Raw genomic sequence first — 17196 nt, 5'->3', positions numbered from 1 at the left:
ATAATGCTGTAGCTGTCATTTTACGATCTTAGGTTGTTTATTCAGAAGAATGCAACATGAGTAGCTGCCCTACTCATGAGTAATATTTTTGGTTTGAATATGTAAACAATCGAGCAGGCAGGGTGGGAGAGATTTTGGCTGAATGGCCCAGTGATGATTAACTGATGCTCATGTTAGTCTAATAACCAAGGGATGAAAGGAATAGGACTACCAAATCATTGAGCTGCATAAAAAGAGGGAGACTGCCTCAAGGAAACTGGGGTCATGTCTACATTTTTTTGTTCGTCTGTGAATTTGTGTCTTTTCCTGTTTACGTTCTACAATTTTTGTTCAATTTTATTACTGACAATACTTTCAAACAACATCTACATCTTCGTGTCGGGAACTAAACATGTCTGAAATGTTTAATTAAAATATGACTAATGAAAAATAAAAAAATAAAGTAAAAAAAAAAAAAAAAAATCAGAGGATCGTAAGGGGTGTGTTGGGTACCCCGCTAATATTGCATACAGCCATCATACCTGATCGTCATTCCAGTGCTCTAATCCCCTGAATTCCAACACTTCCGACTGTACGTGAAGGCGGCACAGACCCCCTCGTCCTGTACATCACAGTGACGTCCTGTGCGGATAGATGCTCTACTGTTAAAATCACAGGTCTACATAGCCGTAATATTTTCTGTGTCTAAAAGGGCGTTTTAGAGCCTGGCAGAGCAGCGGCAGAATGCAGCGGAGCGCAGTGGTCGTGGTGGCGGATAAAACGAGTCTGAAAAGGCCGTTTATTTTCGCATGTGCTGTGAATATGGTAGGTAGATTTCATTGGTTATGAATGCAAGTTAAGCCAAAGAGGCCTATCTGTTTGGCTTTTATAGAGACTGTCTTTCCTATTAAATACTTGTTTGTGTTTTGCTACTGTTAATTTGTCCTAAATTACTACTCAATTTATAATTAATCCAATTAAGAAGATGTTATGACCGACTAACAGACAGAGATGGTGACGAATCTCCTCTATCAGAATTATGTATGATGTTGCAACGTCTGCAGTCCAATTCATAGCTACCATGATAATTTAACGTTCCACATAAAAATATGAGAAATACATTCATGGTTCTGTGTCTCAAAAAGCCGCCAAAATGCGTATACATTTGCATTTACACAAAGGACAAGCATCCTTTTCCTCCCTCTTCAAACTGTCTGATGGTGCTAATGTTGTCAGTATGTTTTTGTTGTCATCTGTGAGTTTAGACTCACATTCAGTAGGCCTGGACTTGGCTGTGATGTAACTGTCATGTAATAGCATAGTTATTTCAGTGTTTTGGCTCATCCTAGATGGCATGCTATTACCATTTAATCTCCTCCAAAATCAACTCCTCCTCCTGCAAGAGGTGACACCTATGAGTTCACCAAAAGGCAGCACAAATGTAAAAACATTTGTGGTGACAGAGATGTTTCTTTCTTTCAATGTCTGTATAGTCTTGAGCATTTTCATGTCTTAACTTGTGGACCTAATGTTTTGTGTTCTTTTCCTCCAAAGGCACTGTGCTTCTTCATGTTGACAATGACAGTGGCTGGTCATAGGGACCTCTTACAAGCTGGCCAAGTAAGACTGTCTTCTTCTTCTGACTGGGTGAAAATAATGATAGATAATAGAAGTGAATAGATAACCAAGATCACCCAGGGAATAATTAATAGACCTACATACTTTGTATTCCATCAGTATTGCCGCCACCCACTACAGCGGCACCTTTTTATATTGTCCTTTCTCTGGAAAACAAGAGTTCAAGCCCACTCATGTCGGCAAGCATCTGCCTGGTGACGTGTCCTTGAACAAGACTGTGAATTATCATCAGGTGCTAAGGGTACTGTTCTGTAGCTGACCCTGGCCTTTGACCCTTTTTACAGCCATGTTATCGTGGCAATCCTGCTCCATCCTTGAGAACAAGTAATCACGATACAATACATGTAAATAAATGAGTTAATAACTAAGTGGATGTTTGAGCTTAGATTATTTTTTACATTGAATAATGATAGCAGAACAATTGTCATCTTTACGTGAGTTGGTCAGGGTATATGCCCCCCAAAAAAGTCAATGTATTGCTTTTAACATCAGTGTTATTTTTCTCCTCAGCTGGTGTCCAATGTCTCTGTAGTGATACTCTACATCCTAGAAATTGGCTGTCTGCTGCTGTCAGTGCTTGGTGTGATTGGAGCCTGTAGAGGAAAGAGATGGTGTTTGATTCTGGTAAAAAAAAAAAAAAAATCTTGTGTCTGTTTGTGTTCTTGTGCATGTATTTCTGTATCTTTGTGGTCAGGAGGAATGTGTTGAGAAAAAAAAATATTGTGCACAATTCCTGCAAGATGTTTTATTTGTGTAGGACACTGTGTGTTTCTTTCTCACTTACTATCAGTCGTTTGTGTGTGTGTGTAGTTTGCAGCTGGGATGGCGGCAGCCAGTCAAACAATAATTGTTAAAACAGCACTAAGTTACCAAGATGTTTATGAGGTACAGTACTTCAATGTTCTGCATTTACAACATCTAATTTTTTGCAGCATTTCATTTCATTTTGATAGTGTAAACATAACCTTAAAAACTGTTTAAAATAGTAGTGCTCATTGTGATTTCTCTCTTCAGACAGGTGTGGTCCGGGAGGAGTCCAAGTTGCTGGCCATGATGCCACTTACTGGAACCAATAAAGCCAACAGGACCTTGCTGTACAGTATTCAAGCACATGTAAGCAACTGATATTTACTTTTAAGTTGATTGATTAAGGGGAAGTTTTTCCGAAGAGGAGTAGTATTTCTACCACATGGAAGTAGCTCTTATTTCTATGATTTCAGCACTACATTGGATCACTGCGAGTCCATACTGTTGTTTACCTATGCAGCTATGCATTGTGACCATCTGTCCATCTATAAAAATGTCTGTAAATATCTATGGATTTAGAAAGATAAGGCCTTGTCACATGACATTCTGGTGTTGATAAAATGTGTAAGTCCAACACCTTAACATTGGGTTATTATATTAACCTTGGTTCTCTCAGTGAAGAGACTATTTCTCCACACTGTTGTTATATCCATGATGTGCTAGGTAACATTTTCAGAAAAGGCTGTCCATGTATGTGTGGGATGGGATTATTTGCTTATTCCTCAGCTGCTGATGGCCTACATGACACACATTTTACTATGGTACTGAAACAGCAAAACCCACACCAGATTATCCCTGCTGGCTTTTCATACTTGACAGCTCTGTTAAAGACTTCTGTTTACAGTTAGCATAGTGGGGTTAGCTTAGCTTTACACAGTTTCAGGTCAGGTGTTAGCTGACTTTGACCGCGTTCAACACGGACTTCCACTGAGTGTGTTATCTAAGGGGTTGTTTAGAACTTTTTCTTTCAAGGTGTCTGCCGGCAAAATACGTTTTAAAACTGGGAACACTACTGGAAAACGGCAGCTAAAGATAGGAGCAAATAGGCAAATGGAAGCCAGCAGAAACAGCAGGAGCAGGAGGCCATAGGAGCAGAGCTGCACGGCTGGTTTAAGACAGCAGGTTTAGAAGATTAAAAGCAAAAAAGACAGTAAAAACAGTCAGTGGATTCATGCTGTGTTGTCACGCATAGCACTCAGGTGGCAAACAAAGAGTGATGAAGCCACACCTGCAGTATATGTAGCCTCTGAGGCGTGGCTTAACAAGTAGGTGTGTCTTATCTTAAAGAAGTATCCACTTATTCTTAACGTGGGGGAGTCATTCCTCATACATATTGAATATGTAATGCATATGTTTGTAGATATAGTAGAGAATATATTGAAACTCAAATGAGAGAAGATGGTGATAGGTCACAAACGAGGGTGTGATTGCTACACTTGTTGGTGATGAAGGGATTGTGCAACTTTTTATTGAATGGTCCAAAGAGAGGATGTGTCATTCATGCAAGCAGATGTGCTTGTTGTGTTTTATATTGTGCAATGCATTCTGTCTTGTTTTATTTGTTGATCTGGGATGGCTTAAAGGGCTGGTATTGTGTGTATAACAAGAAAAATGAGCTTTGGGATGGATTAGGGTGATAGTGGGGCCCTCCTGTGCTGTAAAATCACTCAATTCTATCTCCTTGGTCTTTTTAAAATATTTGAAATTTTGAAATTCATGGCTCAAGAGGGAGTGGTGTTGAGGTGGAACCCACTAAAACGTCACACCAGAAAGTCAAATCAAATATGCTAGCTTTAGCTTTAGCATGACCCCACCCTTGCTGTAACTTCTGTAGTCGGAGTTTGCATTGCAGCTGGATGACAAACAAAGCAGGGCACTGGAAGTGTTGCTGGTTGTTCATTAGCTAAAAAGTCTTTTCAGCCTTCCAGAGAATGGAAATTTTTGCCAGGAATGGCTGAAATTCATTGTTGGAGACAATCTTCCCTCCGGCAAGTGGTTGTGTGTTTGTTCCGCACTTCTTACAGTTGACTGTCTCCTTCACCAGACTCAGAACCTCTCAAGAGTTTCAACTTTTTCATCTTCAATCTTTGGATGAAGATTTAACACTTGTAATCATTGTTTCTTTATGTTGAAAAAATGACTTAGTTTGTTAGGAAACTTAGACACGATTTTCCCGTTCTGAAACAACTTTATCTCAACTCTGCAATAGCAGGCTCTTCCCCTTCCCATTCAGGATTAGAGTCCAGTTCAAATGACAGCTGCAGGAATTACTCAAAGGTAAAGATGAGGTGTAAGGGAACTTGTATTATTCATTAGGAAGTATTACGATTGGCTGGGGTAAAGGTGGGGACCACATCTCAGTCCAATCGGAGTAGGTTGTCATTAATAGTACTGGTTTTATGTAAATAGTTTCCGAAACAGCCTGCTGGAGGACAGAGAGGAATCTGGGATGTAAGGAAAGATGGATTTAGAGAAATCTAAACAACTTTGGTGAATAAAATGTCACAGATATGTTTAATATAGACTCAGTATTTAGAAAAAATGAGTCAAAAAAGGCCATAATACCAGATCTTTAAGGTTTTCACTTGGCCTGCATGTGTGTTTCTGTGTGTGTCACCCCCAGTTTAAGTGCTGTGGTCTTGTTGAAGGCTACAAAGACTGGGGCTCCACACTCCCTGCTTCCTGTCACTGTCAATATCCAGGAAAATGTGTAAGTATCTAATTTCACTGGCATATAAATGGAATATAACCAGTGAAGGTGACTCATCAGGATTACTGGTCTTAAAGCCACACACTGGGCCTCATGCAAGAACCACTTATACCAACACTTTTGTTTTGAAGGGGCATGTGCGAACGATTTAAGAGAACTTGCAGCATTCACCAATTTTCTCTAAGGTACAAACAAAATTCTCGAGTGGTCTATGCCTGTCATATTAATCATGCAAAAATACTCCACCTTTCTCCACAATGGGAAAAACACATTTTACATAAAAATTAGGCTATAATGCCTTCTTCTGAGATTTTTGATAAAATTAAAAAATGTTATTGCAACTTCATTTTCATTGTCATATGGCATACTTGTCAAAATGTAATGGGATTTTGTATCCTTCTTCAGATTCGACTGCGGGGCAGCGCAACACTTGGGGCTCCAAAGAACCAGTATGTTTATCAAGAGGTAAAAGATCTCAAGAACTCATAGCATTTGTGAACCAGTAGACAGTCTGACACATAGGATGACAAAATGTCCATATGAACTATATTTAGATCAAGTATTACTACATATATTCACAGTGTAATTATTTTGCTACCACCTATAAAGTAAACCTCTACGTTTATTTACAGCCTTGCCTACCGATCTATGTTTCCGCACTGAAACGTGGATTCTCTCTGGCGATGGGTATAAAATTTGGAAGTGGAGTGTTTTGGGTATGTGTTTTTCCATGTCACATTTGTTGTATGTTACATTTTTACCCATCTATACATTTGACAGGACTATATACAGCTATTAATTTGGACACAAATTTCATACAATATATAGCATTTAACACATTTTTTGCAGGTTTATTGTATTTACACACCAAATTGCTAAGGTTAAAATTAAGAAGAAATATTATTATTATAGATACTAGAGAAAGGGCTCCGGTCTTCAGATATGATCAGATATGATCCTAGGTCAACAGAAAATCATTGTAAGTATTACTGAACATGACACACTTGTAAAATGTAACTCTTGTGATTTCATTCTCAGGTGGTTTTACTTGTTATGAGCATCAAGCTGATGATCCAGATAGAAAGGAAACAGGAGTTCATGGCTCTTCTTCAATCTAACAGATATGTTCCTGGTGCCTTCTAGTCACCTTCAAAATATATTTTCATAGACACTGCAAATTATTATTGGGCGTAACTTGATTAAATTTGCACACATGATGCTGTATACCATAACCTGGATACTTTGTGCTATAGCAACATATGTTGACAATATTATTTTCTATTAATATGTTAATGCATGTAACTGATGTTGCAAAGTACTCTACATGCATAGATCAGTTTCAGATTAATCTTTTTTTGCCTACTGCTGTGAAAACTCAAATTAATGAAATGAAGTAATCTTTAATAATCGTCACATTTTCACATGCTTTTGTCATATCTCTGATTCACAGTTTTTCACTTAAAAATTATGATCTAAAATGAATATCTTACCAAGCATTAACCAGCTGCTTGTTTTCTTAAACTGCATATTCCTGTTTGGGGTCGAGGGTCTTAGTGGCTGGAACCAATCCCAGCATGCATTGGGTAAAAGGCAAGGTAAAAGCCCAGACAGGTCGCCAGTTTGTTTTGAGGGCTAAATACACTGGCCCCATTTACACTTGTTATTTATTGTATAGTGTTGTCTTATTTATTATGTTTCATCCACATTTCCTTCACACCTCAATGAGTCTTTTAAAAGACAGATATTAATCCAATTAATCTGTACAGAAAAACTTAAGACACTCGCACAAATTTATTTATTAGTTTATTTATTTTCTTTTGGGTTGAATGTAGCGCTGCATTTAGTTTTACAGTCATATCTCCATCATCATGTTTCACAAAATCTGTACTATGACTCTGTAGTATCCAATTCAACTCTGACATTAGTGAAGAAGCAGCTGCATTACATCACAGCATCATGTGTAATGATCACAATAACACATGAACGATTGATGCTAAAATTTCCACATAAGTGAAAACACAAAATATCACTGGAAGTTACTCAATTAATGGGTTTAAGTAATTAAATATCTGAACTCACATATTTAAATATTTGTACTTGTCTTAAGCTTTTCAGCATTACAACAACTAATAATCTTTGAACAAGCAAATAATAATATTAACAACTCTTATGTAGCACCTTTCTTAAACTGTGTTTACAAAGTACTTTGATTAAAAAAACTGATATCTATTTATTATGAAGCAATGGATTTTCATGGGTAAATAATCAGGTTAGACAAAGGAATGAGTCACAGTTCATATTGGGACACCAGAATGTCTTGATGCCTTGTTATATGCACATTGTATATTTTGAAACCTCATTCAGACTTTCTTAAAAGCACATTCATTGAGTAAACGATGTTTGCTCATCTCCACTTGTTCTGAAGGGGATTCTGTTTGGTTGCACATACAGTAGACATGCAGTAAAACCTCATTTGTTTTGTCTCATTTCTCATATATAGTTTTATGTCAAGGTTTGGGGAGCTTTCGTCAAGGCCAGACAGGTTGTGAGAGGCTTGTGTAGGACAATGGATCATCTATATTCTTACAGAAATTCTGACTGTAATGCCACTCTCACCAAAGTAGCCTTTATGCCACATCACTTCTAATATGACTCGCTGCATGAGCTGCCAGCAGTTGAAATGGCTCCTTGGCTAAATTGTCAAATTAATTTCATCTGAAATGGCAGATCCAATGTCTACCTGTGCACTTTAACCATTAATGCCTAATATAATATGTTCTTGCAATGTATGTTTTTTTTTGTTTGTTTGTTTTCTGTCATATACTGTTATTTCAGTGTGTGGAATGAACTTGTGTAATATATTGTAAATAGCAAAAATAAAAATGTGATAATTGTTCCTTTCATGTCGTAGTTTTTCATTTGAAATACTGTCGTTTCCGAGAGCTTAGAAACTTTGCATTCACTAAAGCTGCGTCCCTGTAATTCATGATGTGATACAGTATGGAGGCTACAGGTGACAAGAGTAAATGTCAATTTTATTTAAATAGCCCAAAATCACAAATTTTATCCTACAATGTGTGAAGCATATACACTCTAACAATCTGTTCAGATAAGAAAAAATTACCATAAATCCCTTTAATGAAGAAAAATAGGAAGTAAGAAAGAGCAACATAGGAGGGATCCCTTGGTTTATATAGGCTGTGAGGGTCGGAGCAAGTATCTTGACAATAGATGTGTAAGTGTGCAACTTAAAGGTGACAACTTTTTTTTCCCCTAATTGGAAAATTTGGCCAGCAGAAAGAGCAGTTTCTGTCGTCATAACCTCAGTGAGCTCTGAAGAAACCAAATCAGGAGCAGAAAATGAAAACATCTAAATATCACTACTTGTTTTCATTTGAAGCTTAACATGATTTAAAACAGTCAGTGGATACTGGGTGACTGAACATGTCCTCTCCTGTCTTGATGACAGTATATTGAGTCAATTTTGTTTGTTTTAAAATGTCCTGATGTTTAGTTTCTGTGGTGCATTTCAAATTATGACAATGAGTACAACCATTTTATTACACAATTCAAAGTATCCACAGGAATTCTCATTACTGTCTCTACAAGTACCAACAGACAGAAGGTTACAGTTGACACCTGATTGGGAGGGGGAGAGATAAGGGAGTGACAGGATGCTGTGACACGGCAATGCTTAAGAAAGAAGAGACCGGTATCGATTGGCAACTGCATCCAAAACATACAGAGGTCAGCTCACTGGTCGCACCATTCCTCTCATCTGTATTCCAGTGTCTTTTCCTAAGTTGCTACAGTGCCATGAACACAAGCACCTGATTCTGGAAATACTAGGACCATAAAACTGTGCCCAAGTAATCACTCACGCAGCTTCTTAAATTCAAAAGTGATTGATCATTTGTTTTTACCCTAACATTTGGCTGAATATGATACAGAACATTTCAGAAAGCTAAAAAAAACCCTCACAGATATCAAACATTCTTAATAAATATGCATTGCATCCACATATTGTAAATATTTCTACAGTCATATCTTCATCAGTGCGGTTTCTTGAACCATCTCATTTTTTAATGCCTATTTTCCATACTTTATGCTTCAGTTTGCAGCTCATCAGTGCTTACAATCTTGAATCAAATGTGCTCATGATTAGACTCTGGGATGAAAATATGACAAGAAAGTTAAAAATGTATTTATTAGCTAAGACACGTCATATGAAAAAATGACATTTATTTGAGCTTTTTGTTGCCTATTGAAGACAGTGGAGGCAACAATTCTACAATACTATATCCCACCTTTTTGAGACAGCAGGAGTGTGAGGGTGAAGCAACTTTTATGTAATTTATTGATTACATAATTATCCATTCTGCCTTAACTGGTCTCAGATTTAATATGCAACTTGTATAACTTAGTTTTTCCATCATCTTCTTTGATTATCGCAAAGTAAGGGAAATAATAAAAATAATTGTGGTCAATTTGCATAGCCCACAATTTTGCCATTGTGAGACAAAAAATGTATTTGCACGGATGACAAAAAGATGTTCATGATGTAAGAGAACCAACCCTAATATAAAGACGGTATATTTTAAGTATAATTTAAGAAATAATAAAAATGCAGCCATGTTTTTATTGTTGATGCAATGTGGACTGTTTAAGAAATGAACAGTAAAGAGACATGCTGTAAATACACTTTGTTTCCTTCAGTGATGTTTTACTTAAAGATCCCCTCCAGAAATTTATTACAACAAATTTAAAAAAAACTCTGCTTTAAGTAATTTAAAATGTGTCTGATATGTTTTTTGCACAAAAAGTCACCTTACAACTATGGTGTTGAACATTCTTAAAATGACATGTACTCCTTTGTCCTCACTGAAAAATACATAATCTATGAATATGGAAAATAGCTTTCATTTCAACCTTCTTGACACAAGATGTCTCGTAATTTACTGAAAAGTCTATTCTCAGCACTGGAGGTTTCAAGTTTCCACATCACACTTGTGGAAGTTGCAAACTGGACCACGATTGTTTTCCAAACTAGTTGTGACGTCACAATATCATCTCATACATACATGCATCAAACTCAGATTTAAGGACCATCTGCTAGTGTCAAACTCTGCACATACATCATTCTGCACAGTGAGGCAAAACACATTTTTGATTAGAGGGGTGGCTTTAACTCTTCTAGACATGGTGACCTTCACCATAGTGAAGAGCAACCAAAAATAAAAAAAATAAAAAAATTCAGGTGTATTCTGCAGTCTCTGTGAGGACGGTGTAATTGCCACTTTTTGCCTCTGCACTGTAGACCACTGGAGGGGTGTCTTTATTCCGTCTCAGCTGGCACAGGATGATAATACAGAGCACTACTGACAATGTCTAGAGGAAAATGAAAGAGACAATTATATACTTTTCATTTGTGTTTTTGTTGTTTCAGCCAATAAATTGCTTTAAATTGAGCTGCAATTTTAGAAAGAGACTGCAGGTGGTGGAGGAGACAAAGAAAATGAAGTGACAGATTGACATGTTAGACTGAGCTGCCGAGATAACAGAAAGTACTGGTAAATAAAGTATAACAAGATGAAAGAAGTTATTTAAAAATTGTTTTAATGACTCTGACTTATGAAAACATAAACAACTGTGAATTATTGTTAATAAGAGCTCCAAAGGCATTGGACAGGTAAAAACACTTGCCAATGTCGTTTAGAGCAGAATGGAGGCTTTGCATTAAGAATGAAGGTCATGGCCAATCAATGCATATTGTGTGTTGAAATGGCAGAAACTGGAGAGAAAGAAGGATAAACAAAAGACCAAAAGAAAACAAATGTAAGTGAAACTATAGTATAGAAGATAATGAGGGAGGCAGGTAGGTGCATACAATCAAAATAGACATACAGACAGACAGTACATACCCAGATTAATGTGAGTCCCAATACTGTGCCCATTACCAAATTTATGGCCATTGAAGCATGTGAGATCAAGTATGGAAGGCATGGCTGAAACAGAAGAGGATCACAGCAATTTATCATACAATGGAGAACTCATACTACATGAGAATACTTAGTAACACATTTTTTTTCATACAGCAAAAACATATTTGTAGTAGAAAAACAGTTCTTGCAGATGATTCCAAAGGAAAACAGGATGAGAAGGATATTGTAAACACCAAGCCTTGTCTGCTGCAAGCATCCTCAAGACTGAATTCTTATGACATCTGGGGTTAAGTCATCAAGCGTTAACATTAAATTATAATGAAGGTTACGATATTGTAAACCTAGTTCTATAGGCACAGGCGGAGCCCTCCATTGGACTCTATGGGTAATACTCTCACTGAAATTTGCAGAAATGTAGCTGGCCAATCAGGAAAGGCCTACCTGAATATGTGTGGAGCCCACAGTATATAAGGCAGCAGCATCACCACTGTCTGCCATCCCACAACCTCTTCTATTGAGTGGTGTAGGAGCAACAGGGCCTGTAGGTGGAAGGCCCTGCTGTGCTTATAGAACTAGAGTTACAATATCTGATATAATACATAAAAGTAACCTTCATTCTATCTCATCTATCATCTATCTCTATTTCATTCTATCTTCTGACTGGCAAAAGGTTAGTCGCCACAGCCCACCTATCTTTTATAACCTAGGCCGCCTCAGCAGAGAAATAGGGGGTCCCAGCCAACCCAGGTAGTATGCAACTGAACTGGGTAAAGCCATGGCCTAATCTCACAGGGGTTCAATGACAAGCAACAGACCCCCTGCAAACCTCATTCCTTGGGTCATCAAGGAGCACGGAAATATGCAGTTGTATCATGCCTAGAGGGGGGTCAGGTGAAACACAACTGACACATACCTACCCCTTTCACCGGTCCAGAGTCATTCCACAGACCATGAAAAGGAGTCTGACATATTCAAGGAACAGAACTGTTGAACTCTATGAACAGACAGTTCTATCGTAGACCATGATGCCGTCATGCATATGTCCTCAACACTCAATCCACTAAGGAAGGCCGCCACCACTGCCATGGTCTGTGTAGTGTGCGCGGACCACAATGGGAGGGTCTCCTCCTGCTAATGCTGCCACAGTAATAGTGGCATGACACAGCCCCCATCCAGCAAACACTGCAAAAAGGAGAGATAGAACCGACTGCACGGTTCAGGGGATCTAACCTCCTTTCCTCGCATCAGCATTGGAACCCCAACCACTTTGCCCTGTAACAGGCAGGGGTGCCCCTTGCTGCCTGGATAGTCTGTACAACCTGTACAGGCAGCCCAGCCCACATCGGCTTGTCCCTCTCAGGAGCCAAGCCTGGAGAGGTTGGCCCAGAGTGGGCAATGCACTTCCCCCTGCTTCCTGAGACAGAGCCCCCCAAAACCGGGGGATGGTCCAGGGCTGGGCTGCCAGCATTTGAGTCATCTCTACCTACCACAGTGCCCAGCAGCGACCTGGGGCCAGCAGAATGACTGACAACTGCTCCTGTGTCACTCTCTCCTACAGGAGAGGAATGAGACGGAGAGGTGGAGAGGCATAAAGCAGCTTTCCTGGCCATAGCACACGTGCAAACGTGTCCACCTCCAAAGGTGGTTCATCTTGTGGCATCAGAGAGAACAACAGTGGACAGTGGGTGTTAGGCCGGTTGGCGAACAGATCCACTTCTGCCTCCCCAAACTGGGTCCAAATCTGTGTCACCACCTTGGGGTGAAGCCTTCAGTCATCTGGCAGGTGTCCGCCCCTCAACATGAGGTTGAGCCCCCTGTTTTCCAGCCCTGGAACATAGAGAGCCTTCGGAGACAACAGATGCTCTGACACTCACATCCACAGGTTCTTCACCATCCTCAACAGAGCAGTGGATCGAACTCCACCTTGCCTATTGATGCAGGCCATCGCGGTTCCCCTGTACCCGGGGCTTGAGGTGTTGGAGGACCAAAAGACACCACCTGGAGCTTGAGGAGGTTAATGTGTCAAACCTCCATTGGAGGCCACACTCCACCTATCTCTCTCCCCATGCAGGTCCCTCCCCACCCCGTCAGGGGCACAATCATGAACACAGTGACGTAAGAGGTCACTCGTCCCAGTGGTGTTCCTTGTAACAGGGCTGTCTGTCTGAGTTTCGACAGAAGTCTGCATGAGTTGAGCACAACCCCCAGATATTCCACCTGTGGCTGGGGGCTGCTCTACTTTCAGTTGATTGCAAACCCCAACCTGGTTAGGTGCAAGATCAGCTGGGCTGTGTGGAACATAGCCCATGCCTAACAATTGCACTGCTATTTTATGTACATGATGAGCAAAATCACTGAGTATGAAAGGATACAAGCTTTTTAGTTACAGGTTTATGCATCAACCTGTGAACCTGGGAATGAACATTTTTTTTTACCTCTTTATAAATCATGATGGGCTGGTCATGCTTCCGATGAGACAGACTGCTGTTCTTAGGAGCTTCCACCTACAATACACATAGACACAAATCATTAGTTCAATGACTAACAAATGATGGAGGTGTACAGTTTGGATTTGAGCTGTTTGGTGGAAATCACAAAGCGTCTGTTAATTCTGACTTTTTGTAAATCATGTCACACAACACCAAGAGTAGCTTTGATGCTCACACATGGATTTGTGGAGTCTTGGAGGCACAGGCAGGATTCTGAGATGTTGTAGCCCCAGTCCAGGTAGCCTTGATCCAGTCCACAACACTGCAACTGAGAAGGAACCCAGAAGAAATAATTAGAATATATCAAAACAAATTTCGACTTTGATTGCTGATTCTGTATTCTTCCTATTACTAATATATTTAGCCTCTTATCAACATGTGTGTCACAACACATATGAGTTGCCATCAATGGGTCACCAAAATTGCAAACATTTGTTGGTCACATCTTGTCCTCAGAATACACTCATGCCTTTGTCATCTGCAGACTAAACTACTGCGATAGAATTTCAGTCTTTCCTTTGTTCAACTGCGGGGCAGTTGTGACAACCAATGATGTCCTTCAAGCAGCTGAACAATGAGCCTTAAGTGCTCACATTATCAGGGGAGCATGTGTTTTATCCTCCACATCCGGCAAACTTCTGTGAAGGGTTTTCTGCATCATAGGGAGCCAATTTATATATATATATATATACACATATACATATACACACACATACAAACATATACACACACACACACACACACACACACACACACACACACACATACATACAAGTGAACTTGAACATGAACACACACGCACAATGTTACCTACTTCCATCTGTACATCTCTGAGGCCTTCTATTTCATGCTCACTGGCGTTACTCAGCGGCAGCAAACTCAGGTAATGCTCCTTCATATCCTCAGCTACCTGAACAACAAAACGAAGAATTAGTGATTTAAAAATATTACTTTGTTGGAACAGATTAGGCATTGGTTAGGAAGTTATCTATTAGGTTCAACAGTTGTATGGCTCATTTGACTAAAACTAATGATCATAGACACTGGGAAGCTGCTTTCTTTATCTCAAAGACACATACAGACAAGCATGTTGATTTACTTGACCACAATAAAAACTGTCCCAGAGCGATGTCTCTGTTCAGTTTGCTATCTTTGGGTGGTTTGAGGTTAAAATGCTTATATATTGTGTGCAAGAAATATCTCAGAAAAGAACAATACATTTCGAAATTCAGCTTTGTAATACCTTTGGTCGCATAGCCAGTCCTCGCCTTTCAAAATCAAACATGAACAGAGTGCACGGGATCATTCCAACTGTAAACTGAAACACACATACAGGCATGGGCGATCAGTTTCTGGGAAAAAGACTAAGGATTACTAAAACTAGTAATGTTTTCTTCTTTACTGACCACAATAAGTGCCCATTTCTTCTCTTTGCAGGTGCCATACACACCAATGATGGGCAAGAGCAGGGTTATGACGGAAATAGCATACATCAAATGTATACCTGCAAGCATCTTGTCTATCTGTGGAGAAAACAAACAAAAAAGCCAAGTCAGCAGGCTGAGTTCAACCCAAAATCTGGGTCCAATGCCACTGAGTCAGCATGCCAGAACTGTACTTACGGGTTAAACTTATATACTGAATAACTCATTTGAAGACAACAAGCTAGACAGACAGGTCAGGGTTTGGTAATGGTTGGGTGATATAAGATCTATACCATGAGACAACAGTAATTTCAGAACCATGAGAGATTTTGCTATACTTTAATATCTGTGGTTGTATTAGATCATTGTGGACAGTTTAGCATATCAATTCGCAGGAATGCTTTGCAGCAGTATTGGATTGTTGAATGAGGAACCTTGATGTGTCCACTCAGCTTTCACTCCCATGTGCTTATTCTATATATTTTTATCCAATGGATTCTCAGTTGAATTTTCTTGAATTGCTTGTTTCACAATACATATCTCAATATTGTGATATAAAATGACATATACCATGATGGAAGATGTTATCAATATTGTCAACTTCTAAGATAGATACACAGACAAACAGACAGATAGACGTGTTACCTCTTCATCCTCATGGAAGTATCCATGGCTAAACAGAGTGCCTGCCAACAGCAGGGCACTGATGATCTGCAACATTAGCAACACATTATGCATTACTCATTATTTTTAGGCCTTAAACTCTGTAATCCAAATATAAACTAGGGGGTAGCCCCACCACTGCTCATCAAAACATGGAATTAGAAAACTAATTTAAGTGGTTTACTGCAGTTAACTCCCAACACTATTGATACAGGGAAAGTTTATGATAAGCATCACTGCTGTAACTAGTTGAGAAATAAGTTATTTACTCTCCTGTACATTGTACTGACTATGTACTCCAGCTGTTACAGGCCTACCTCAGTGCCAGTGTTGCTATTAGTGAGGCATCACAAAGTCTTTTTCTACTGTAAGAGCTTCGGGCCAAATCATGAGGAGCGTGTTGCTCACACAGCATGTACATAAAGTCAGAATGATCTAAACAGCAAGAGGGCAACCATCTTAGAATAACAGGAACATTTAAAAAACACCACAGGTTGCATAATCTAGTTCCCATAAACATTGTGCAATTATGAGGAGGAAGAAGAAGAGGTTGAGATTTATATAATTATAGGATTTTAAACACTCTACTTTTCTTGTTCTTGTTTAGTTTTAGAATTAAACTTTGAGTTGATATAAGAATCTCAGTTAAATGTGTGCTGAAAATACTGTGAAATATTGGGGTTATTGTAATAAGGACAAGTGTAACTGGGTTATTGGTAACTAATAATACTGAACAGGAAACCTGCTACATCACATGATAATAACAAATGTTATCAAGAGGAGTTTTCATTAGAGTTATGACAAAAGGGGACTAATATTACTAAAAAAATGTGTTTTTATTATATTGACGAGAGGTTTGTTTTTGAATTTACAACACCACCCTGTTCTTCTTGCTTTACAACCCAAAACTGAGTTTTTTAGAGGGTGGCTGATAATACAAGTAGATATTCAGCTTTCTAACTTTTTCTGTCTAAAGCAGCAGCAAAAGAAACACTTACCCCAATCAAACTTGTCACGACAATGTAACTCCATTTCACACAGATGTTCACTTTCCCCATTTTCCTTTGCTTAAACTCGCAGCAATATTTTCCAGGCTTAAGAAATCATAGATCTTTTGAGAGAGATGATCCTGGTTTTACATAGAAACTTTCCTGCTAGAAAGTATCAGCAGCCTGATGATTATAAATGCGGAAGGGAGGGAACCCTGCTGTTCTGCTGGTAAAGGCCCACCCATCTGGGCAGACTGGCCGAGTATGTGTGGGTAGATGGGTGGGTGTGTAGTGAGAATGGATGAGGGAATAATGAGTGTCGTTTTTGGAGGGGAAAACAGTTTGTAGAAGGGATTTTAAAATGTAATTACATTTTTTTGCTGTTGGTCACAGACAGATTTTGAGGCTTGATCCAAGAAGTGAGAGATAAATGTCATATATGCAGTAAAAGTTTTCCTGAAGGACTGTCTCTGTCTAGCACTGCAAACCTCCCACACACAGGTGTGTTAAAGATTCCCTCCAGACATATTTTAAGACATAAAAATACCCTGCATT

At 39.1% G+C, this 17196-nt stretch overlaps 2 protein-coding genes across 3 annotated transcripts; one reads left to right on the top strand and one right to left on the bottom strand.

Annotated features, from left to right (window-relative positions):
• Nucleotides 1-50: 50 nt before the first annotated feature.
• On the top strand, nt 51-8035 carry LOC137175729 (tetraspanin-8-like). Its single transcript, XM_067581558.1, has 9 exons — nt 51-804; nt 1534-1599; nt 2128-2241; nt 2428-2502; nt 2632-2730; nt 5048-5134; nt 5540-5599; nt 5767-5850; nt 6173-8035. The coding sequence occupies exons 1-9, from the start codon at nt 724-726 to the stop codon at nt 6275-6277; spliced, it is 771 nt and encodes a 256-aa protein (XP_067437659.1). The 5' UTR covers nt 51-723; the 3' UTR covers nt 6278-8035.
• A 117-nt stretch (nt 8036-8152) lies between these two features.
• LOC137175728 (tetraspanin-8-like) lies at nt 8153-16933 on the bottom strand. Of its 2 annotated transcripts, XM_067581556.1 has the most exons (9): nt 16651-16925; nt 15635-15700; nt 14972-15088; nt 14809-14883; nt 14380-14475; nt 13741-13833; nt 13512-13580; nt 11056-11139; nt 8153-10522 (listed from the first exon to the last, which is right to left on the bottom strand). In XM_067581556.1, exons 1-9 carry the CDS (start codon nt 16708-16710, stop codon nt 10388-10390), a joined length of 795 nt encoding a protein of 264 aa, XP_067437657.1. In that variant the 5' UTR covers nt 16711-16925; the 3' UTR covers nt 8153-10387. The 2 variants fall into 2 exon arrangements, with proteins under 2 accessions (XP_067437657.1, XP_067437658.1); XM_067581557.1 differs by lacking the exon at nt 15635-15700 and having other exon boundaries at nt 16651-16933.
• Between the last annotated feature and the right edge of the window lie 263 nt (nt 16934-17196).

The sequence above is a fragment of the Thunnus thynnus genome, chromosome 23 (genome assembly GCF_963924715.1).
Source record: "Thunnus thynnus chromosome 23, fThuThy2.1, whole genome shotgun sequence".
NCBI classification, from domain to species: domain Eukaryota; kingdom Metazoa; phylum Chordata; class Actinopteri; order Scombriformes; family Scombridae; genus Thunnus; species Thunnus thynnus.
The sequence above is the reverse complement of the archived record's forward strand: the minus strand, read 5'-3'. Positions and strand labels throughout refer to the sequence as shown.